Genomic DNA, 23,619 nt, shown 5'->3' with positions numbered 1-23,619 from the left:
CACACACCAACACAGCCCCGGGGCCAGTCGGCCAGGCAGCCGGCGAAAGTGCGCAGGAGAGAGCAGACTGAAAATCTGTTATTAGTTTTCCATTTATAGGAGAGCGCTAGTGCTTCCCCCCTCCTCTCCCCCTCCTCTCTCCCCCTCCTCAGCCAGCTTGAAATGTGAGGGAGTCCTGCCTTGGCATCCACATCAACACATTTCAAATGTGACAGAGCAGAGAGAGACTGGCTGAGCTTCGTTTTGCTAAAACTTTGGGTGGCAAAGTTTAGCATTTAGCAGACAGAAGGTTGAACAATGGCCTTGAATGAATGTGACGTCAAACTCTCAATTTGTTTCAGTCAACCCTAATCTAGAATGAAAAACAGAGTGCACTTGATATCTCTATGAAGTAGTGTAAAGAATTTCTCTGGAAAGCTTTTCAATTAGTTGTGTGACTGCCAAAAAGGTTTGTCTCACCTGTTTAAAGTTATGTGAGAAATAATAATTGGAAATTGAAAACTCGAGGAAGAGAATTCCTCCAGTCTCAAGAACGAAAAATCCCACCCAATTTTTTAAGCTTTTTAATTAAGTTTCATCCGGCTGTTAAGACACCAAAACACAGAAAGGACTTCCTTGTTTTAAGTCAATCTAACTGCGGCCAAATGCTGACGTTATTGCATTCCTCTCTAATGCTAGAGCAGGGTAAGGGTAAGGGCTTTGGACTGTAAACCTTTTTTATTTTACTGGTTCCCCTCTGAACAAATTTTTCATCTCCCTGGATTTGCGGGGAGAGGGAGGGGAAGAGCGACGTGAGGAGAAACTCAAACCAGCTGTTCTTTAACAGAATTAAAATCTTGACCCTCAACCCCTGCTCTAATGCAGCCATTCTCTCGCCAAGCCTCTCCCAGCAAGCCCCGAGATCCAAAGAGGAAAAGACTTTGACCCCGTGACCCCTCTCCCCTCCTCTCCGGGGCTCCGGCACCCCGATAAGGGGGTGGAAGGGGTAGAGAGGTGGAGATGGAGGAGTGCGACGGGTAAAGGCTTGGGGAGAGAGTCCAAAGTGACCTCACATGGAGCAAGCGCTGAGCCCCGCGTTCCAGGGGACGGACTGCCAATTGGAGATGGGGTGCAGACGGGGGCTCTTAGCTGTGTTTCCAGACACTAACAATGCAGATCTTTAGTAGTTGAAGAAAACAGCACTGTCCCATCATGAAGAGCTGCTGCCAGCGAACTTGTGGATAATTTATGTTCACGAATTATCTGCAAACTTTCCCCAGAACAAAACCCAAGCTAGAAGTATTGGTGCGCTTAATTCTTTAAGTAGCAGAGGCATGTCTGTTTGTTAAGGAAAACAAAAACAGCACGCAGGGATAAGCGCCTCATAAAGCCTTCTTTTAAAGACCTCCCATTCTGGTGCAAGTGACTGGAATGCTTCTATTATACAGTAATTACCTGCTGTTGAGGAATCAGACTCAGTGAGCCGACTGCCAAAGCTCCTACCAGCTCTTTCACTTGGGTACAGGACCATTCAGTTCCACTTGTTCAGTATATCATTGCCTAATTGTACGCTGTCTCCTGGATGACAATAGTTCCTCATGTTTGTTCTTCCCCTGTAATGTGTTTCTTTCACGGTCTGACAGCTAGCATGGATCAAAACAGCAATTTGAGAACAATATTACTCAGCGTGATAATTATGGGCCTATTTTAGGTGCCAGAACCAAACTCCAACATGACCCGAAACACATAAATTTGTCCCAGTAATTAGGCCTAACTGGAGTCATTATAACTGGCGCTTGATTATGAACAATTTTTCATGGGCTTTTCCAAATCCTCAAAGCTAATAAACACGTGAAAGCTCAACAAATATAACATGTTAGAAATGAAAAAGGCCAAGAAAAATAGAGAGGTTTGGATTTTACAGTTTGAAGGCCTGTGGCCTGTCCACGTCATTGTTTTTGTATGTTTACAAAGTGTTTTAATTCTGTAGATAGTTTAATTACCAGCTGAACTTGGCTTGAGACCTCCACAGAGAAGTCTGTGTGCGGTGAATACAAAAAAAAAAAAAGGGGGGGGGGGTGTGTGGTGTTGGCAGAATGCACAACTCCAACAATTACGGTTCCCAGCTGGGGCTGGCATAAACCTCTGCACTGGCTTCCTGGGAGGACTGGGAAAGTTAATAGAGGAGGTGGCTGTGGGTAATGTTGTACAGTAACCCTTACACATACTCATTAGGAGCCACTTCTGAAGGCCTCGTAAACACCACACAGTCATGGATGGTGCAGGTTCAAGTCAGTTAAGTACAGTCGTATAGTCGTATTGTGGATAGGAAGGAAACACTGTGGGGCGGTGAATTTTACTGACTGGCGGATTTGTGGATGGACTCTGGCATTCCTGCATTGTTGATTGGATGGGTTATGTGGATGTTTTATGAAAACAGAACAGTGTAAAGGAAGCAAAGGAAAAACAAACGTGTCTCATATAATTTTCAATATAATTGGTGTCACCTTGTGATGAAGGAGCTCATTATTGGAATGCAGGACTAAAACGAATTTAGTATTCAAAGTGACATCACACTACGTCACCATGCTACACATTTGTACTTAAATCAAATTTTACTGCTTATAGCGGCTAGTTTGGCACTGCTCTGATGTTGTTGTCGGTGCTCAGGCATGTGTGAACTAACCAATAAGAGCAGACTGGGCATTCAGGAAGGGAGGCTTAAAGAGACAGGAGCTATAACTGAGCATCTCAGACAGAGGGGGAATACAGTGCTGCTGCACCGGACAGTGTGAGAAAACTGAAAATTAGCATAATATGTCTCATTTAATTGTCAAGCAAAGATGAAGAAAATAATCCAGGCTAAGAAAAGGGTAGTTTTTGATCAGAATATGGGGGTTTAGCCAATAATAATAAGCAGAGTAGAAGAAGTTAGGCGTGCAAACTGGAAACAAAACCAGTTATTTGCCAATTGCCAATAAACATCAAAGAAGAAGAAACAAAACCTTGGCTATCTATGAGGGAATGTTGGAATTGGAATCTTATCTTAGGAACATCCGGGAAGACGCCACAGCTTCTTCCAACCTAAAGCGAGTAATGAATTTTTTTGTGAAATTGAAGAAGTTTTTAATTATGCCGTTTGCATCGTTCTTTTTTAATGCCATACTTGAAAATGTGCATAAAATTATGTTGATGGAAACAAAGTTACTGACTCAATGTAAAGCTATTGTTAGTATAACACTAACAACAGAATGACAGGGCTTCAAGATGGTGGCACATTGAGAACTTCTTAGAACCTTTTGAACATCTCTTTTCCATCGAATCCCCCCGTTCTCCCCTCACCAAGCAAACAGTGGTTTCTCTAAAACCTACAATCACCGCTAACTGACACCAGATGTTCCTACTGTACTCAGGAGTGAAGACCCTCCACCAGAAGCCATCGCAATTACTCCTTACACAAACACTACGTCGTTCTGTTGAATTCATCTGCAGCATTCTTTTCATTTATCTGCAGAACAGCCTTTATCTTCACAGGAACACCAAAACATGCACAACAATTGAAGACCCGATGCTTCTGCCTCATCTTTGCATCATTCACGCTCTCTTCCTTTGCCTGTCTCTCTGTCTTTCCACTAGTCTGCTGAAAAACTCTCCACTGTGGAGGGAGTTATCAGGGCCCTCTTTGTTCCCTTGGCATCTGTCATTAAGCAATCAGCGATGACGGCCAGAGTCTTCCTGTAGCCCTGGAAAGAGCTCAGGGTGGTGACTGCAACAGTCAGAGGCAGGGAAAAGAAGGACGGGGCGAGTCAGCGATGCTTGTTACCAAAACACAGAAAGGATCATGCTATCTAAACTAACTCTTAGACCTGTTTTTCCCTCCAAGGCCTCTGCAATACAGGCAGTGTTCACGTTTTAATTGAAGCTGCCCCCTCTCTCTCAGGTGAGCTGTTTGGATGGGGTGGGTGGTCAAAAATCACAGTGTGAGCGATAAAAGCCGTCATCACAGCATTCCTTGTGACCCTACAGGCTAATACCATGTGAAAAAGGCTCATCCATGGTTCGCAGGTTCTCAATACCGCCACTCCACCGGCAGTGGCTGTCATCCCCCCCGCGGTCTGTGACCCCCAGCAACTTCCTTCTCCGTTCCCACCACAGGCACCCCTGTCTGGGGGGAGAGAAAGGAGGGTGCAGAAGTGGAGGGAGGGGGAGCTGTGATTACCTGGGGGTCAAACACAGGATGTGGGTAACAAAGGGATAGTTCTTCGAACCCACTTCATTCCAATCCACAATCTGTGCTTGAACAGCCACGGAATTCAAACAGCGGCGCCAAACAAAGCACAGGTAGAGAGAAGTCCATGCTGGTTTTACAAAAATTCACACAACTAGGAGAGGAGAGCCAGAGGGAGAACGCTCGACTCAGAGACAGACTGAATTTAAACAAAGTGGTCTGTAAATTGTTGTTGAAGTAACTGGAAAAGTTGGAAAGACAGAAACACCCCACCGGTAGGCAGTGACAAGCATAAATTAGTTATGCGTGATGGATGAGCTGCTTCTCATTATTTCCTATTTTTGGCATAACAAGTCCAAACCACACCTCAAGGAGAGCGACATTAAATGCAATATCAAATCTCCATCATTTCAGCATTTTCCTTCTGCAAATGTCCATAGAAAAACAGTTTATTCTCTCCAAGTTGACTCTTGTTTAGATAAATCTCCGCGGGTTTTCTCCTCTCTTCCGCCACAGACAATGTCATGCAGGTGCTGTATCTCCCTCTTTCATTCAGGACAAGAAATCTATTCTTACATATCACCATTTGTCACCAGACAGTAATGTTATATTTTCTGTGCACCCACAACCCCTATTGGTGCTTGAATCGGCTGTGTTAGGATAGCGGGTAAAGGGTGGGGGTGAGGTGGAGCTCTGCGGAGTGAAGATTGACAGGGTGGCTTTGAACCCTCCACTTTCTCTCTGTAGTCCTTCCAAAACACATCAGTGGCCCCGCCTTGAGACGTGATGGAGTTATGTCAAGGAGCATGACAGAACTGCTGCATCAGTGGCCTGGCAGATGATGAAATACCCACATCAATGCGTACAGAGCTAAAGAAGCCCATCTGACAAAATATGTATGAAAATTGACTTTTTTTTTTAGCTTGCTGTCACAATTTGGTATCAAAAACACGCTGTTCACTGAAATCCTAATGAATGGTTTCTCCATGTCTCACTGGTGCAGATCTTGATGGGTTTTCCAGTTTTATATATTATGTGTGTTCAGCTGAAATATAAATAAAATCTGTTCCACAAAGCTACAGTGTTAATGGGTAACTGATCACCTGAATGACTTAATTTCATGATTCAACAAAAAGCACAGTCAGCATCATGTTCCCCCTTACTGGGAATAAAACCACAAAAATACACTATCAAGGAAAAAGCAATAAAGCTACCAATCATGTGGAATGGTGAGTACAGGATCTGACTCCCTACAGTGGGAAATAAAACCAAGAGAACGGTTCCACACTAAGAGACTCTGGAGGGCCGTTTCAGCCACTAGGAAAAGGTAACCATGCATTTCACAGCATCTCTCATTAACAGGCAGCCCCTGGGTGAGAGTGACAGAGGAGGTTTCAACCCTGCGACTGCAGGCTGGGAGCTATAAACAGCACTCAACTCACAGTGTCACCGGGTTGCTCCACAGGTTTGTGTGTGTGGGTAGTGTTCGTATAGTATGTGTGTTTTCAGCACAACATGTTTCGAGTGCATAAGTGAGAGAGCGTTGCACACAGCGTGGAGGCATCAGTGGACTAATTTAAAATGTTCCCACCTTTAGAGACCTCTCCCCCTCTCTCTCCCTGTGAGTGGTTTGCCCTCATGCCCTTTATCCTCCAGACAGGGAGGGTTGTTTTCTCACCCAGGGAAGGGGGAGACGGCAGCCCCCGTACCCCACTGAGAGGGGAACACGGGGGCTCGGCAAGCGAGAGAGAGGCCCCCGGTTCCCACATACCGCTCGACGTTAGCGTTTGGGCTGCCGCAGCGCACCTACAGTAAACTCACACCCTGAGTCACAGCAGAGCTGTCAGTCTTCCCAGTGAGCTCAGCCTCAGTGGGCTTCATTATACACATCACTTTAGACCATCAATTAACTCCACATTCAACCCCACACCACAGCACGAGCGTGAAAATAACATCAAGTGAAGTGAACTTACTTTATTTCAGAAATAAGATATATGAGCAACAAATTATCTTGCTAAAGCTTTAAATATTTAAATGTTTTTATTCAATTTAGATTAATGCAGAAAATATGATTCAAAATTAAAGGGGCCCAGTATAGTTTTAAAAAATCTGAATTTTAATATTTACAATATTAGTTAGTTAATTATAGAAACTAATAACTACAACTATAATAACTATATTTTTCACAAGTGAATAAACAAGCTGTTCTCAGAGGAAAATAAGGTCCCCAGATCACTGTTTGTAGATAGAAAGGTGGCAGGGTTCATTTAGTTTGTTTTGGCATAAAAAAAAAATCAATCAAAAGTCAATAAAGATTTTTCTCTTTTGATTAAAATGTCTTCCCCATGACTACACAATGCACCTTTAATATAATTATTATTTCATTTCCATTAGGATGTTGCTCACATGACTGATTTTGTATCAAATTTTGTTTTCGATATAAAAGTGATTATATATTTATCTTATAATACAACTTCGTCGATAAAAAAATTAATACAGTGGAGATCACGTCTATTGGTGTCATGTTGCCATAAATTACTTTTCAAATACTTCCCTCAGCGGGAGCATTTTTGATGATAAAAACAGATTGCGCTGTTCATACAATACAGAACAGAAAATGATTTGTACGGGACGATCGATACAGAGATTTGTGTGTGTGCGAGCGGGCTGGGAGTCTTTCGGGGAGGTGCAGTATTTCTGGGACGCACCTTCAATACTAGCCAACGCTGAATGAAAAAAGAGTGCGCTGATCCAGAAAAAGGTTGAAGAAGAAAAGAGGGAGAGAGAGAGAGAGAGAGCAAGAGAGAGAGAGAGAGAGAGAGAGAGAGAGACGTAAGGGTGAAACTGATCCCTGTTGACCCCTTCGGCATGCCCTCTTTCTTTTTATGACTTTCCTCTGAATCGTCACTCACCAGCTCTATCAACACAGCCCAGCCTCCATTCACACACACTCACACTCACACACACAGTTGAACACAAGACTAGAATGTTCGCTCTGAATCTGGTAGACTGAGAAGAGTATTACGCTTAATTAGAATATTTAGAAGTCTACAAACAATCGTTGTGCATTTTGAACATTAAAAGCTGATTAATTTGCCTTTAATGCTAACATTTGAAATGCAAGCATAATAATCTGAGACTACATATAGTGAATCTGCTGAGTCCATAATTCATGTTCTTGTGCAGAGGCTGGCAGGACAACAGTGTTAAGACTTAGATGGACCCCTCACACACACACACACACACACACACACACACACACACACACACACACTCACACACACACACACACACACACACACACACACACACACACACACACACCGTTAGGCCTCTAACTCTGCACCTGTGTTTCTGCACAGCCTCTGGGGTCTCCCTTTATGGCTTAGACTAAATTAGATGGACCATATGCATTTCTGCACATGCTTAAATACATAACTGCTGCTGGCTGCGGTATTTATAGATGGACTCTATTTAGCTCTATCGGAGATGGAGGACTGTAAATCAGCAGAGAGGAAACACAACTGGTTAGGCATTGCTGAGGGCTGGCACTTAACACTCAGACTGTCCCAGCTCGCTTTAAGAGGAGGGATCAATATGCCTCTGAGAGAATGTCACTCCTCCTCTGGTATGATTGTTAATGACAATCATCGCAGCGTCTGCAGAGAGGCCTTTACATTAGAGATCCTAAAAAGCATTCTTGCTGCAGACCACAGATTGCTATTTCAATCAGAATACTACTGGGAAAAAAATCTAAAGCTTTAAAGTGTCAAAACAAAATCTAATAATTTCGTTACTGAGATAGAGCAGAAGAAATACACGAGTTGCATTTTTTAATAATTTTATAAGCAGTCTGAGCTGCCAATTCTTCTGTGAACAGTTTCATCGCACATGAAAGGAAATCAAAACACAGGACAGATGTTGAGCAAAACCACATTTAAGCGTTGTCACAAACTGCCATTTTTTTTTCAAATGATTGGGGCACATCTATTAAATAAAGTGCGGCTACAATGGATTCTACACGGCCGGGCCATAAGGAAATATTTAACCAGCCAATTGCAGCCAATTAACTTTGATCACGATGACTGCGTTTGGAAGCTCAGTCACTCGTCTGTCTGGGAGAGTATGAGCATTTTCCTCCTCTGTCTCTCCCTCCGCAGCTTTTTCCTCATTCTTGGGTTTGCTTCATGTAACATAGCCGAACATGGTGGTGAGTAATGAGACTTGGCAGACCGGCCACAGATCTCTTCACACTTAAGTATCAAACAAAACATTTCCTCTACTGTGAGGTCAGCATAAAGCAGGACACTGAGGAAAAGCACTGGGTCAGTCGGATCAGATTCAGTGAGAGGAGGAGGCAGGGACAAAAATTACAAAAATAAAAACTCAACCAATCCTGAATGGAGAATCAGATGAAGCTTCAGGTGGGGGGAATAACATTGAGGTAAATTGCTTTGTTTATTGCTTAATGTGATGAGCACTGATAGTTAGTTGGGTTTAACATCTGGATCTGGAAGAAGGGTAGCGGGTACACTTACTGAATGTTTTTTTTTTTCTTTCTTTCTTTTTTTAAATTCTGTTTTTTACATTTGAAGCTTCTACTGTGGTTTAGAAATGAAGATCTGGATGTCTATAGTCATATTTTATAACATCAACACCCTAAAAAAATCCTTAGGTTGAATACAGGGATTTACTGGATTAAACAAAACATTTAAAAACATTTTTACAAACGAACATTTTTAAACAAAAATGTTTTGTGTTTTTCTTTGACATTTTCCTACAGTTGTCATTGGTTTGAAAGTGATGACGTCCTGATGGAGCTCTTGATGGAGCACTGAGCACCAAGCGAATGCAGATAGATAATATTATCTTGTGTTGCAATGAACCAAGTAATTTACTATTATGGGGGGAAACAGTTTTTCCTATTGTGGTTATACAGTATAAATGTAATTTATGGTGCTGTTATAATGCTGTTAGACTGTTGCAGTCAACAGTTTGTTGACTACAATAAAAACTTTGTTTTTGAAAGATAAATGCCAACAAATATGGACCAAAGCAGAATACTTTCATGAATAAAAACTTTTTCCAATAAATTTTGACTTCTAGACTTTACAACACAGGAATTATCGGAAATGTTTTGATCACACGTGGTGGAAACAATCCTATGCAGCCACCACTGAAATCTCACTCTAGTACAAAACGTATAAGTACAAAACGATAATATTAATGAAGCTTAAACAGGGTTTAAACAGAATTAAAAGACATTTAGAATTCAATTGTAAACATGAACCTTCAAGCAGCCTCTCGTCTGTGAGTGTGTGTATGTGTAGGAACTAATGTGGCACACACTTTCCTCTACATCCAGTCTGAGCCTATGGTCTTTCACCGCTCCCTAGAGTGAAGCAGACACTCAGACACCCCACCACACACGCACCTCCCTACCCCTTGATCCCTCTATTCCTGTGCCCCAGGGGCAGATTTTACACTAGCCGTACATGAATCAGGCGGGCAAGGAGGCGTGGGAGGGGAGATGGCGGGGGGATTTCATGCTGTGACGGAGGGGTCTGTGGTGTTGGTGGACAGCGACACCAAGCACACAGCATGACACTCTCAGACAGACAGAGCGGCCACAGAAACACTAGAGCCTGACAAATTGAGCTGGCCGCTATGGGAGTGGGAAGGAGGTGGTGGGGTTGGGTGGTGGGGGCAGGGCTGTTGACCCAGGAATGACAGAGACTGACAGCACATATAAAATTCATGGTATCCCCTGGGCTCCGAGGTAATACTTCACCTCTATGAGACTGATAGGCTCCACGCTATGAAACAGTTGTTGCTGCTTTTGCTAAAATCATCTTGTGCATTCCTGTTAAAATGTACACAATCCTTTGAATACCAAAATCATCACAAGGTGTACAAAAGGCAGGAAACGAACTTAGCAGAGGTAAAGAAAGAGAGAAAAACACACAAATGACGCACCTCTAAGTCGTTAAAGAACAAGTGTGTGTCGGCCAAGTTGAAGATCATTTCTTCCATCCTCAGGCCTAATGATACAGATGTCGGTGGATCCTGAAAAAAAGACAAAAGACAATAAGACAATCAGATAATTCTGTACCATTTTAAAATGAGGTAATGTGAAACAATAAATAATGCTGTTCCTTCTGAGTCACTCAATTAACACGCAATCCCTTTAAATTCCTCAGCGAGCTATTCCCATAAAAGAAGACATTAGGTGGACTTGAAAGTTTCAGCCTGTGTTTACGACCCCTCAGAAAGGGACCAGAATAGTCATCAGAAATGCCACAGACTTGAATGAATGCAGTAAAAGCATGTCTCTTCTCAGGAGGGGTGGTCGATTTAGAAGAGTCGGGGTCACAGTCTCATCGTAAATAGCCCATTTTCCACATACTTGTGCTGATGCATCATCTGATTGTTCTGTAGGTGATAAATGAGCACAGTATTTCCTAAAGCAACTACTATGACGCGTTTATTAATTTAGAAAAAAATAATTCAAATGCAGAATAAACACTGACGGTTCCCTGCATCGGGTGCAACTGCAACTTTTCCTTAAATCAAGATCTCTGTCAGTAATATGACACGTGCTGTAATGGTGATAGGGTTGCACTGTCTGTAAGATAATACAAAGAGAGGAGCGAACTACACTGTAAATAGTTAATGAGCCTGTGACAATGTGTGCGATTTTCCCTTTAAAAAGATAATGATAGGCAAAAAAAAAAAACTTCAGTGTAAGACTGCAACTAGAGATTTTTTTAATTGTCAATTAAACAGGCAATTATTTTCTGGATTTATTGATTTTCCTGTTTGGTCAATAAATTGTGTAATTGTGGAAGAAAATGGTGGAAGATGAAACCCTCAAATGTCTTGTTTTGTCCACAACACAAAGATATTCAAAGTACAACCAAAGTGCTTTCTTCAACTACGTAATGTCTCAAAAATTAGATCCTTTTTATCCACTTAAAATCTGGAAATTGTCATACACACCTTCATTACATCCTTTTTAGATTATTGTAATTTGGTTACACAACACAACCTTTCTAAACTTCAACTAGGTCATAATTCTGCAGCAGGACTACTTACAAAATCTAAAAGACAAGACAACATAACACCTCTGTATGTTATAGAACTGATTTTAAAATTTTAAAAATTCTAATGATCATGTTAACATCCTGAATCTCTCTCTTTCTTTCTTATTTTGTTTTTAATATGATTAAATAATTCTCATCTTGTTAGTTTTTTTATTGTATGAATTGTACTGTTGTTCGTCATTTATCTGTAATTTCTCTCCTGTTTTTATGTCTTTGTAAAGCACTGTGTAACTTGAAAATTATATAATTATTCATTGCAGCTCTACTTCAGTGCATTTTCAACTAACTGGATAGAAGTACTTCAATTCAAAATTGAACTACATTTTATCTTAAACCTCTTATGATCAGATTGTCTTTAGCAAGCAAAAGGATGAGGAGACACAATAGCAGGCTACTGGGGAGGATTTTCTGCAGCTGGCTGAGACTACATTTAAGACAGGCCAAGCAGGACCAGAAGCAGGGATTACGCAGTTAAACCACCTGAAGACACACCTGAGCTTTCGGCTGATTAGCTGTCACACCCCACAATGCTAATGTTTTCACCAAAATGACAGAGGACAAACCACACAAGGAGAGCTCAATCCCCACTTCTAGAGGCTTTCTCTTTTCTCTTCACCTCCCAGTTCGAATCAGTCTTTCAGTCAGAATTCATCAAAAATAATTAACCTCCCACATCAGCAGGCTAGCGGCTCCCTCTCCCTAACCTCTGGCGCTGTTGGGTGATTTAGCGTCATGGGCCAGTTTGGTGGGAAAAGGCAGCAAGTGAATCCTTTCCAATTAAATCTAAACAATCAGTCAGTGAGGGAGTTAAGAATACAAGCAGGCCAGAAGGCCAAAGTGCTGCTGCTGTCATTGCTCCAGCACCACCTGTCCCGAGATGTCAGTGCCATCCACAGGGGCGCCAAGTCACCGCCCGCCCCCTCCTCCTTCTCCCTCTGAGCCCCCTTACCAATAACAACCCCCCATCCCCATTCACTTTAAGCTCCAGCTCTGGCCAGCCCAATAGCAGCACAGCTGGCCTCAGCCATCAGCTTTATGGGGTGAGCTGCCTTGATGCCAATTAAAAGAGCTGATAAGAGCAGCAGTGTGTTTATGCGTGTATGAGAGGGAGAAAAAACGTCAGGGAGAGTGGGTGGGAGGTCACAGTGAGAGTGAGAGAAAGTGTGGATGTGCACTCACTCAGATACACATCTATTTATAGTAAGCTCAAAGCAGCTCGGAGGGAGAACTGTTTTGTAACTTTTTTTGTTTATGCCGCTGAGATAGGGATGACATGAATGGCAGTCAGGAGGGGAGAGAAAGGGCAAGAGAAAAGGGCGGTTGTTGTGGTGGGTAAGTGGTGGTGGGGGATGTTGTTCTTCACTTTCTTTCCTGAGGTAGTTTACAGATCTGCGTTTCTGATATGCTTTGAGGTAGCATGCTCTGTGGTTGCTGTGAGTAAGCATGTGTCCCTTCTCATAATATTACTTTAATGTGATAGTGTCAACAGGTTGGAGCATGAAAAGAAGATAAAGTTAGATAAAAAAAAAAGAAAAGGGGGCTGAAATGGGCAGAGGAGGAGGGAACAAAAGAGAAAACCGAGAGTGAGCGGGACTCTAGCGGCTGTCACATCCTATATGAGCTCTGATGGAACGGGCCCTTATGGAGTCAGGAGTGTTTCCTGTTTCAGAGGAGCACACTGGAGACCCTGTGTGTGCATGTGTGTGTGTGTTCACGTGTGTGTGTGTGTGTGTGTGTGTGTGTGTGTGTGTGTGTGTGTGTGTGTGTGTGTGGGGTTGGATAGTCCCTCATCGCCGGGCCATGGCTCCCTAAGCCTTGGCTCTCTCTTTACCCAGCATGCAGGGCCGAGAATAAAGTAAATAAACAGTGCAGGGTCGTGGGGCAGCCCTCTTTCACCCCAAAAACAAAACAGTGCCCCCATCAAACACCCCCTCATACCAGAACAAAGGCACGGAGCACGGGCAGCAGACGCTAAGCTCTCTGACATATGAGTAGCAATATGTCATTTTTTGACTTCAAAACCAGACACCTACATAGCCAAAACAACCAGTGATTAGAAATGCTGCTCTCAGACAAAATAAAATACAGACAACACATTCTACTGTTATTTCCATTCACGTGTGCGAAATTTAAGTGGGAAAGTAAGAGCGGATGATGCACTTTGAAAGCTATATAGAACCTATGACCTCAACAAAACCATGAGAATAGGATCCTGCCTTATTTCCCAAATTGTTTGTTTTTAAGGTTTAAATTTAGAGAAGCAATTTACATGGAACAACAAATAGCAAAGCCTGGAGAAGTAAACTCTTCATCTCATAAGAAACACAGTAACATGGGATGGAAAATGACCTTCCAGCATGATAATAATATATGTTTATTGATATGTATATATATACATATGTAATATATTTAAATTGGAATCCTAATTAAAGCAGGTTTAAGGGAACCTCTGTGTTCCAGTTTGAGTTTTTTTTTTTTACTGAATTACATTTGGTGGTCTCCTGCCAGGATCTCCGGGGAGATCCCCGCCTGAAAAGGATGGATTGAGAAGCACTTAATTAAACTAACAATGTGGCATTTCTGAAAGAGAAAGGAACACTTAAGATGTGTCAATAGACATCCAGAGTGCAACTGTTGTGACCCCCTACAGCCGAGCCCCGAGCAGCCATGCATAGCCCCAACAGCTGCAAAGAGCAGTCAAATACTTGCCAAGCCTCATTGGACCTATTAAAAAAGAAACAATTATCTGTACATTGAGTTCTTCTCACTAGTGAAATCTATACTCTGCTCAATGGCCAGTTCACCCCCGACTCTGATCCCTTTTTCTTCTTTTAATATTTATGTGTTTTGCTGATAAAGTGCACCGCTACTGCCGGAGTCTGATGTCACTCACCCGTCCATATCTGTTGGCATAAGAACCCGTAAGCAAGGAATGGAAAACGATGATTGTTTCATCCAGGTCCCAGATGAAAACTCGCTGGAGAGATGGGGTGCAGAAGGAGGTGGGGGATGAAAGAAACAAAGAAAAACAGAGAGAAAAGAGGCAAAATCAATTGTGCACTCTGTAGGGCTTGCAAGGTGATCCTCCTGGTCAATAGGCCAGGAGCGTGTATTTGTGCGCCACAGGGACCAGGATCCATTTGCTTGGGTTGGTCACCGCAACACTCCTCCAAGCACCCCCACCGCATGCTTTCCATCCCCTGCCCTTTACATTAGAGTAATCAATAGTGACAAACTAATTAACTAGATATGTTAACATGCAATGATGTCAGTGCTATAATAGACGCTATTAACTTTGTTCAAATTTATATCATATTAATGAAGAGCCCTCTGAATTACCAAGAGTTTATTTTGACATATGGTCACTATCAGAGTGTTTATGGCTCATTGTGCAACACTAGCTAGTGTCCAGCTGATGACTAGAATATATATATTATTCACTTCAAAGATGACTCACTCAGTCACATGCCTTATTGTTTATTCACGAGAACTTTATATAAGATATGCGTTTGGTGATGTCATATATTCCACAACGCATCAATAATGCATTTATAGTTAAGGAATCAAATCTTTAACAATTAATGGTCATCAAGTGTTAAAGCTGGTGTGGCAGCCATATAGTAAATGGATTAGTGTCCATGTGCCTCAGACAGGGCGAGGCTGTCTGTCGCCAAGGTAGCGCGCTCACCCTACCTCAAGGTCGGAGTCAGGCGGCGGTGATGGGTTGTTGTTCCTTCTTCCCCGGCCACGTGACTTTCCATCCGAGGCCCGGCGCAATCGATCCGAATCTGAATCTTTAATGGGGGTTGATGGACTGTGGATGGTACTGTACTCCACTGAAGGGAAGGAAAGAAGGAAGAAGGAGAGTATAAAAAGAGTGTATCGAAGATGAGCTTTTATTTGCTTTTAGCAAAGAAGTGCGAGCGACCATTTGTCTTGAGGCAGGATGGACGACTTCCTGGGGACATTTTTAGCGATTATGCAGGCCTACAGGTAACAAACAGATCATAAATCAGCTGCAGAACAAGAACTAAAAGCTACTCTGCTCCATACTGATTCAATAAACAAGAGGTAACAGAGTACATGCCAAGTAGAAATAGCAAAGATGTCATTTATCTAAATTAGATGACTGTGTATGAAATTAGTTAAAGCCTGATGTCTTTGGTGTTGACTGATGACAGCAGCAAATGCAGTCATAAAGTTTTGACTGACTTGTAAAGATATAATCAGGGCTTGATTGCCAAATGATGCATTAGTGTCACATAAAATTATGGGAAATTCTACATCTGATTTCAGTTTTAACTTCTTTTTTCTTGCTTGCCACAGTGCACTGAAACCATTCCCAGCTCTTATTGTGCTGAGATTTTTGGCATTTCTCTCGTGATCTCTTATCGGGAATAACTTCAAGTAGGTGAGAAGGAGGGGGTTCAGCGGCCCGCTTGTTTATTTTAAAGAGAAACATGTCTCTTAGCAGGATCAAACTCCTGATATTCAGGTTACACAAGTCAACCCAGCTGCCTGCGGTTTGACTCCTACCTGCAGGGTTCTCTGTGAGGGCCTGGCTGGTGATGCCAGTGGGTGGCTCCTGAAGGGTGTAGGTGGTGGTGGTGGACGGCGTGCTGGGGCTGGTGTTGTTACTTGTCATGTAGGGTGAAGTGTAGGGTGAGCTGTTGTAATACTGAGCATACTGCCCCTGGCCAAAGCCTGGATAACTGGGGTAGTCCTATTAGGAAAAATGGGTAAAAGACAGGTTAAAGTTGGATAAAGATAAGTGAAAAATAAAGAAAGATATGTAGAGTGTGGTGCAAGAAGGGAGATTAAGCTAAAAAAAGGTGGAGGCACAGAGAGACAAAAGGTAGCAGAGTTGAGGAGGTTTGGCAGAGTAATGTGAGATATGCCCTGCACCAGTGTTGCTACTTTACAGTGCAGATTCCAAAACATAAATGCAAACACATGTCTGTTCTGTCCTACATCTGGACAAAGATCTGTCTTGTTTTTTTTTCTCCTCTCTCTATCCTCTGTGGCATAATACATTCATGTTAGGGGAGGTACAGTAGATAATCCTGCATACAAAGCTTTTGACATCCTGAGTGATTTATGTCTGAATATGTCACGGATGAAATGTAACATATTGAGTATGCATGTTCATAAAGATTTCCAGCTTTGGATTAGGTCTGCAATTCAGACTTGTATAAACTGATATCTGCATACTGATCACAGTTCACAGGACGAAAATGAGAAGAAGGAAATGCGCAGCTACCTGTTGTGTACTGTTGAAGCCGGTCGAGTTTGTCAGGGAGTTGTTTCCTGCATACAATCCTGACGTTGTTGTGAAAGTACCACCTTTAGGAAAAAAGAATAGGCCTTTTGAGTTATGTATACACCACATCATATCAAAAAACATGATAAAATCAGAAGAACTGCCAGCAGTGCAGTGACAGAAGTGAAATGGCACATTGTTAGAGGGAACAAAAAGATTAGTCTTTTGTGAAACAACTATTTGAGGTGGTGAACAGAGGGAGGCCTTAGGGAGTGCTCCCAACAGTGGCCTTATCTTTCCCCTCTTCCTTTCTTATCAGTGATTGGATCAGGCCTGATGAATGACAGAGGGGGGCAGAGAAGGGTGAGGGAGTGGACAGAACCTGCCTCCAAAGTCGCCCAGGCCCGCACAATGTGAGGGAGACAAGAGACTGCTGTGTGCGAGCTACCGAAGGGTGGAGAGTGGTGAGTGGGGGGCGGAAAAGGTGGATGCACTGGGACGGAGCATGAGGGTGCCAGGGGGGGCTATGCATTGGCAGTGTAGTGAGACAGAGATGTATACTTAAGCAGGGTTAAGGTTGGAGCAAGGAGCACTGGAGGGAGGTTTTGCTGCTGACAACCAGCCCCAATGAATATGTATGTTTCTCTTTTCACTTGCACAAAGGATGGCCCTCCTGGGTAATTAAATCATTCAAACAGGTTGATAGTATCTGATGGCTTAATAATATACATGACATGACTTATAGAGGAGTGGAGCAGTGGCTCTGCCTGAGGGCATGACTTTAGTCTTCATTGGCCATCCACCTGTACTGTCATGTCAGGCAGGAGAGCAGCAGGAAGAGCAGCTTGAGGAGGATCATGAGGGAGCTGAGTATACTGAAGCTAAAGTGATCCTAAATCTTGAACTCATTACTGAGATCATTATCATGACCTTTGAGAACAAAATAGCTTTATTACATAATAATATCTAAATTTGACTAACTTTATAAAATTGTGGTTCATGAAAAAAAAAAAAAATCTACTACTCTTTAGTTGTAAACAGTCTTCTAAAATTTGTCAAATTTATTGTGCAACATTATTAAACCTTAAAAGAAAATGTAGTCAAGCAGGATGCCTTTAGAATGGAAGTTCTCTTGCTGTGGTTATTATCAGGCCCGTTTCCAGAAGATTTTTTTTCATCGACTCATCATTTGACATGTCTTGCAGGATATATTTGATTAACTGATTATCAAAACAATTGAAAATTAAATTTCTTGCGGTCGAGAAATTGATTATTTAACTTAATGTTGCTGCTTTAAATATTGACAAATTTATTTAAAAAGCCTAAAGTTGTGCCCTAGTGTCATAGCAGTTCTTCCATCCATCACAGGTACGACCCCTGAGCTTTATTACTTGTCTCTCCTCACAAAGACAAATTGCTCCTCCATACATCTACATTAATCTGCACTACCATTACATTCTCTTTAAAGCTCCCTCACTCATCACCACAGTGATCCTCCCGTAGCCAGAAAATATCCCGTAGCTTCAGTGAAAACGAAGGGGGGAGATAAATTTACTGTTCCTAAATGGGAGCGTAATTACACCTTTGTTCCCAGAGACAAACAGAGGGAGTCCCTTTCATCCTCTGGTCATTGGCCCCATCAGGAGCGCCCTCCCACACCGTGACAAACGTGAAGCAGCTTTCAGAACAGGGGGAAGGATCAGGGAGGTGGAGGGGGGGCCGTGAAGGGTAACGTATGGAGGAAAGCATGGAAAACAGAAGACGTAGTGCAGTGTGTTTAGCCTTGTCAGTTAGCTAAGTACCCAGCACTGAGGATAAAAAAGAGAAACAAATACCTTCCAAGCTCCCAGGATTACCACGATTCGCTAATTATTTGTCCAGTTTTTCACTCTCGGCGTCCAGCAATTACACACACGCAGCAGATTTTAACCTTGTTCTTTGGTTGTTTTCATCAGAAGTGCTCTCTCTTTATTGTTTTTTGTTTGATATTTCAAGCCCCGCGGGGGGGAATTTTTAAAACTTCTGCGTTCTCCGCAGAAAGTTCAACATCAAGTGAAAGTCTGGGAGAACAATAAGATGGAGAGGAAGAGGAGTAAGGCTGCGAAGGACAACAAATTAGCTTAAAGCACAGTTCAAACAGTTATAAAAGCTCTCACTGGCAGGGTTCGAGGGTTGCTCTGTGGAGAACAAGGAGCCACATAAAAGCCAGGGGACCCCTGCTAGCCCGGTGAGAATGAGCCCATGCTGTTGGGAGTGGTGGTGCTGGTTAAAACAGGGGGAGTAAGAGGGGGTCTTGTGGTTCCCCAGGGGGCATGTTTTCTCTCCCTCCCCCTGTCCTGCTCCAGTTAGTCCACTCACTCAAGACCAGACATCATCCCTCCCTCTCCTCCTTCCCTCCTGCCTTCTGGCTCCACAATTGGAAGTCCATTTGCTTTGCTTGATCAGTCCCCTTGCCATGGGCTATGTCTATCATCAGTGCACAATATTTGTAGCAGAAGTTTGTATGCCCCACTTGGGAATAAGCTATCAAGTCCAGATGGGGCTCTGCTTTTAGAAAAGGGAAGCGAGGCTTCAGCTTCTTCAACTCACACTGCCACTGGGACAGAATGCTGGAATCCAATTATTCACCTAATTAGCATCTGCTCAGTCCGACCATCAGTACAAACTCTGTGTCTCCTCACACACCTCTGATGTTTTAGGTTTTTATCAGAAAATCCAGAGGATGCACTAAACTCAGACTGCAAAACTGAGGTGCACAAAAAGCGGCTGTGTGATTTTGGTGCCACGACTATAGCGCCCACACAAAGCTCCATGGCATCGGTCATGAAAGCAAGAAGCAAAACATTAATCTAATCGTCCTCCGCCTTGACAGCTGGCCACAGGCTGGTGGCAGGGACTCTGACAGAGAGGGGTAGTATCAGATGTGAAAAAAAAGAATCTTTGGTTGGGACACCCAGGCCTGAGGCAACTTGCCCAGGCAGATCAATAGGCCAGAGAGAGTAATGATGATGGTGTGGCGGAGGGCCAGAGCCGCAGTTAGAGAACCAACGGCCTCAATAGTGGTCAATCTGTCATCTAACAGGGCTGTCAATTACGAACACACTTAACGCTACGTGGGGCATCCGATGGTCAGAGATAGCAGGAAGAGACAGAAACAGACAGAGGGAAACAGAAAGTCAGAGTAAGAGCATAATACTTCGAAGACGAATGGGCACATAATACTGTCATCGTGAGTTAAACCACTAAGGGCAGGATAGCAGCTTCTGCATTCTGCCGCACATGCTCCGTCTCTTGTTCCCTGTCTCGCTCTGTCTCTCTCTGCCTCTCCTTTTTCAGGAGCCCGGCTGTGCTCTCCAAAACTCCGGCTGTGGCCAACTGTATTTGGTTAAGAGGCGTGGAAAAGAGGCTTCCCCACGCCACATCTGCTGCTGAGCTGGCGTTATTTATTGTGAGATGCTCTGAAGACTTTTCAACAACATGTGGAGATGTTTCTACTGTCGCACATTAGATATTGCAGGAGAGAACACAAAGACATTGCTAGCGGTTAGCTAACTGTCCCTGCCTAGTGCAGGTGGAACAGAGAGATTTTTGAACTAATACAAACAGAGAGTAATACAAGCACTACATGGCAGAGGGCCTGATCTGAGTTAAACAGACTGTATGAGTGGACAGAGAGAGCAAAGGAGGGGGAGTCCAGGGCGCAACAACTCATCTTTATCGTTTTTCAAGGCCATAAATCTCTATGGTCTCAGCTCTTAAACAAATACAAATATGATCACAGGGAGAGAAAAAACAAAGGCTGGGGAGTGGGAAGCGACAAGGCTGGTGCCTCCTAAGTGCCTGCCATTTTTCCATCTGTGTTGATTCTTTTAAGAGGAGAGGAGAGGGAGGCAGCCGTCGTGGCTGCACATAACGACTGCCGGGATGCAACCATCATTTGGGGTGAGGGAGAGGGCCGTGTTGTGAATCAGTCTGGCTCTGTGCGCTATTAAATCAGGGACAGAGGCCTTTTTCTCTAATCTTTTTTTAAAAGGAGTACAATAAACCTTATTTGGATAGACTAAGCAGAAGGAACACATGGCAGAAAAACTGAGGTAACAAAGAAGACAGAGGGGAAAAATAAGTGATACTGGCAAGTACTTTGTAAATGAGGTTCAAAGGACAGAAATAGATACAAAGAGAGAACAAAAACAGGAAAAAACATACTAGAAACCAGATTCCCACCATATTTTTAGACTGCTGCTGAATAAAAATCTGCTTTGTAGTTCTGTAAACCTTTCACGATACTAGCTATTTCCGCTATCTTGCTTCAAACATTTCATAACTATAAAACTGGATATGCTGCCAGCTTCAAGAGATGGTGATGACATCTCGCGCTACATTTCCACATAACACAAAAACACAAACTGGCTGAAGAAGCCCAGAGAAAGGGATAAAGAATTCACAAAGATGTCCTCACCCTGCATCTGGTAACTGTAGGGGGCCTGTCCCGTCTGTGGCGTGGTGAAGCCAGAGCTGTAGCTGAGGAAGCCCGTCTGTCCTGGGGATTGGGACTGGCTCAGACCCCCCTCTGTCTTTATGCCTGCCCACAATGGACCTAAATCAGTTAGTGACACCAGATCGGTTTGATGCACAAACAACAGTCAACACACAGGTTTAAATTACACTGGACACAGCATAGGGACACAGTCTCTGTCTGTTAGCATAACACACTAATCACAATCGAGGAGCACTGATTATATGATTAAAGACTTTTTACTATCATCATATGTTAAGAAATATTATCTAGCACTGGCTTCTGGAGTTGGCTGTAAAACAAAAAGCATGTTAGGAGTACGATTGTTTGATTTATGTTATCATTAGTATTATTGATATCATCATCTAAGTTAGGCTGTCTGTGAAAAGATGCACAAGTAATAAAACATTCTGCTTGTGAGTCAAACTGGCCACTGCTTACATTAAATCAGTCACAATGCAGTTTCTATGCAGTGGTAGGTTGCAGGACTCCATTCAAATAAACAGTGTAAATTCCTCCACATATTGGCGAGTCTTTTGGGGTCAAAACATTCTAAAGACTTTGGACAAATAAAGCCTTCGGTGAGCCTTGTACTCTGTGTTTTCTCTTGCAATGCCAGAGGAAACCAGTTTTTGTTTTCAGATTTTTATCATTAATCTTTCAGATCTATCTGAACAGCTTGACAAGCAAATTCTGTTTTATTGCAATAGAGGAGAATATGCTATGCAGGCACTAAACAACAACTCAGCATCTGTGCTGTTCTTGCTGTACGGGAGGAGTTGTGGGAAAACTGTTTGTTAAGAGCTTTGTGCTGACCTTTGGGAAGGAAAATAATATTTAGTTTTCTCTCCCTATCCATGTATACAATGTAAAGAGCATTACTGTCATGCATCTTTAAGCAATACAAGAGGTTAAGGTGTTTGTCAGAGAAATCTTACCATAGGCTGGGATGCCATAGGGCTGGCCAGGCTGGGGGTAGCTAGCATAAGCTGCGGCCTGCTGCATTCCTGTGGTGTACTGCGTCTGCCCATACGCAGCCATATTTTGGGATGAAGGGGTAGGAAGAATATGCGGATATGTTCTGCTATTTGAGAAAAGAAACAAAAGACAAAAGTGAGAAAGGAAGGCAGGAAGAAAGGGGAACACATTTTACCCCTAAAACCATAACACAAACTTTGCTAACTGACAAATTCCTTGTGATTGTGCTACTTCATTTTAGACATTGAGCCAAGCTGTAAGGCGGATAGCATCGCACAGCTCATATACATAGTGAAAGAACAATAAATGGCAAAGGAAATCTTTGCAAGATAATAATTACAACAGATTTCAGAGTGCGCAAGCTGCAGACATCCAGGCAAACAAAGCCGGCTAAAAACCCCCGATCGAGCAGAAGGATCTAATTAAAGATCCAAATGAAGTTGGATGCTGCTTATTTTTTAAAGAAAAATAAAAGAAGCCTTACTTGGAAGGGTAAATCTGTGGAGAGAACTGGTGAGTTTGTCTTGGGCTGAAGCCACTGGTTCCAATAGCTGAGGAGAGTTGAAAAGAAAAGAGGCAAGCACATATTTAAACATTAAGAAATAAGGTAAATATTATCTTTTGCCAATAGAACTTCTGGAATCCAAGGAAAGAGCAATTACATTGCATTACTTTATTTATTTCGGTAACCTTATTTAGGGTTAAAAACCGGAGAGCAATAATGAAGTAAAATAATCAGGTATAAATGTCAGGTTTTTTGCTGACCCGCGTATCTCTGAGATACTTCAGGGCTGCCATAACAACCTCTGATGTAAACACACACAGGATGGTCTGAATCAGTCTCGGCCTGTTGCTTCAGTTGGGCCTTTCAAGCCACAACCACATTGGAAGTGACACCGCTGATTGCAGGTAATGAGTGCTACTGCATAATCAGTCCTTCATTAAGCGTACGACTATGTGGTTCCACAGTGAGAGTTCAGCCACAAGTGACTCACAGAGGTACACTTGTTCTTAATCTGCAGTAAGAATTATAGAAGACTCAGACATGTTGGGCTTTTTTCAGTTAAATCACTGTTTTTTTTAAAGTAACACCACAAATAAAGTAGCACATTTAAATGTATATAAGTTGTTGTAAATTTAATCTGCAGACTATGTTTCGAAAATGTATATTTAAAAAAAGTAAAACAGTTATTTGGGGAAAAAAGGTATAACTTAAGGCAAACTAATGTTTAAATTTGGTGTGAAACCCAACTGATTTACTCATAAATTAATAAGTTAAAATTTTATCTAACTTCACTTGCAAATTAGAACAATCACAGTTCTGCCGCACTGCTCGCATTAAACTGCACGGCATGAAACATCTGTCTAATTGGTCATGACATGTAAAATAAGGGATTTGGTTGCGGGGGAGCTCTAACTGTATGTAACTGTATGCTGTAACCCCTCACACACGTTATTAATATTGAACACTTTTCCCACATCAGCAGCACCTGCCACTGGATAAAACCTGCTCTTCTGAACAGAGCTTTGGGTTTCCCCGCGGAGGATATGTGGT

General features: G+C 42.7%; 1 protein-coding gene across 11 annotated transcripts in view; it reads right to left on the bottom strand.

The window, feature by feature from the left end:
- The window catches only part of eya1 (EYA transcriptional coactivator and phosphatase 1), a 67,418-nt gene that overhangs the window by 7,113 nt on the left and 36,686 nt on the right, over positions 1-23,619 (bottom strand). For 6 of the 11 annotated variants that reach the window (XM_030398997.1, XM_030398999.1, XM_030398998.1 and 3 more), the window contains 8 exons: positions 22,549-22,615; positions 22,025-22,170; positions 21,030-21,167; positions 16,571-16,653; positions 15,847-16,033; positions 15,004-15,146; positions 14,204-14,287; positions 10,184-10,273 (listed from right to left, as the gene is read on the bottom strand). In XM_030398997.1, the coding sequence (XP_030254857.1) occupies positions 10,184-10,273; positions 14,204-14,287; positions 15,004-15,146; positions 15,847-16,033; positions 16,571-16,653; positions 21,030-21,167; positions 22,025-22,170; positions 22,549-22,615 (938 nt within the window). The remainder of the gene's footprint in view (positions 1-10,183; positions 10,274-14,203; positions 14,288-15,003; positions 15,147-15,846; positions 16,034-16,570; positions 16,654-21,029; positions 21,168-22,024; positions 22,171-22,548; positions 22,616-23,619) is intronic. The other 5 variants (XM_030398996.1, XM_030399003.1, XM_030398995.1 and 2 more) reach the window with 3 other exon arrangements.

This window comes from Sparus aurata, chromosome 19 (genome assembly GCF_900880675.1).
Source record: "Sparus aurata chromosome 19, fSpaAur1.1, whole genome shotgun sequence".
NCBI classification, from domain to species: Eukaryota; Metazoa; Chordata; class Actinopteri; order Spariformes; family Sparidae; genus Sparus; species Sparus aurata.
The sequence above is the reverse complement of the archived record's forward strand: the minus strand, read 5'-3'. Positions and strand labels throughout refer to the sequence as shown.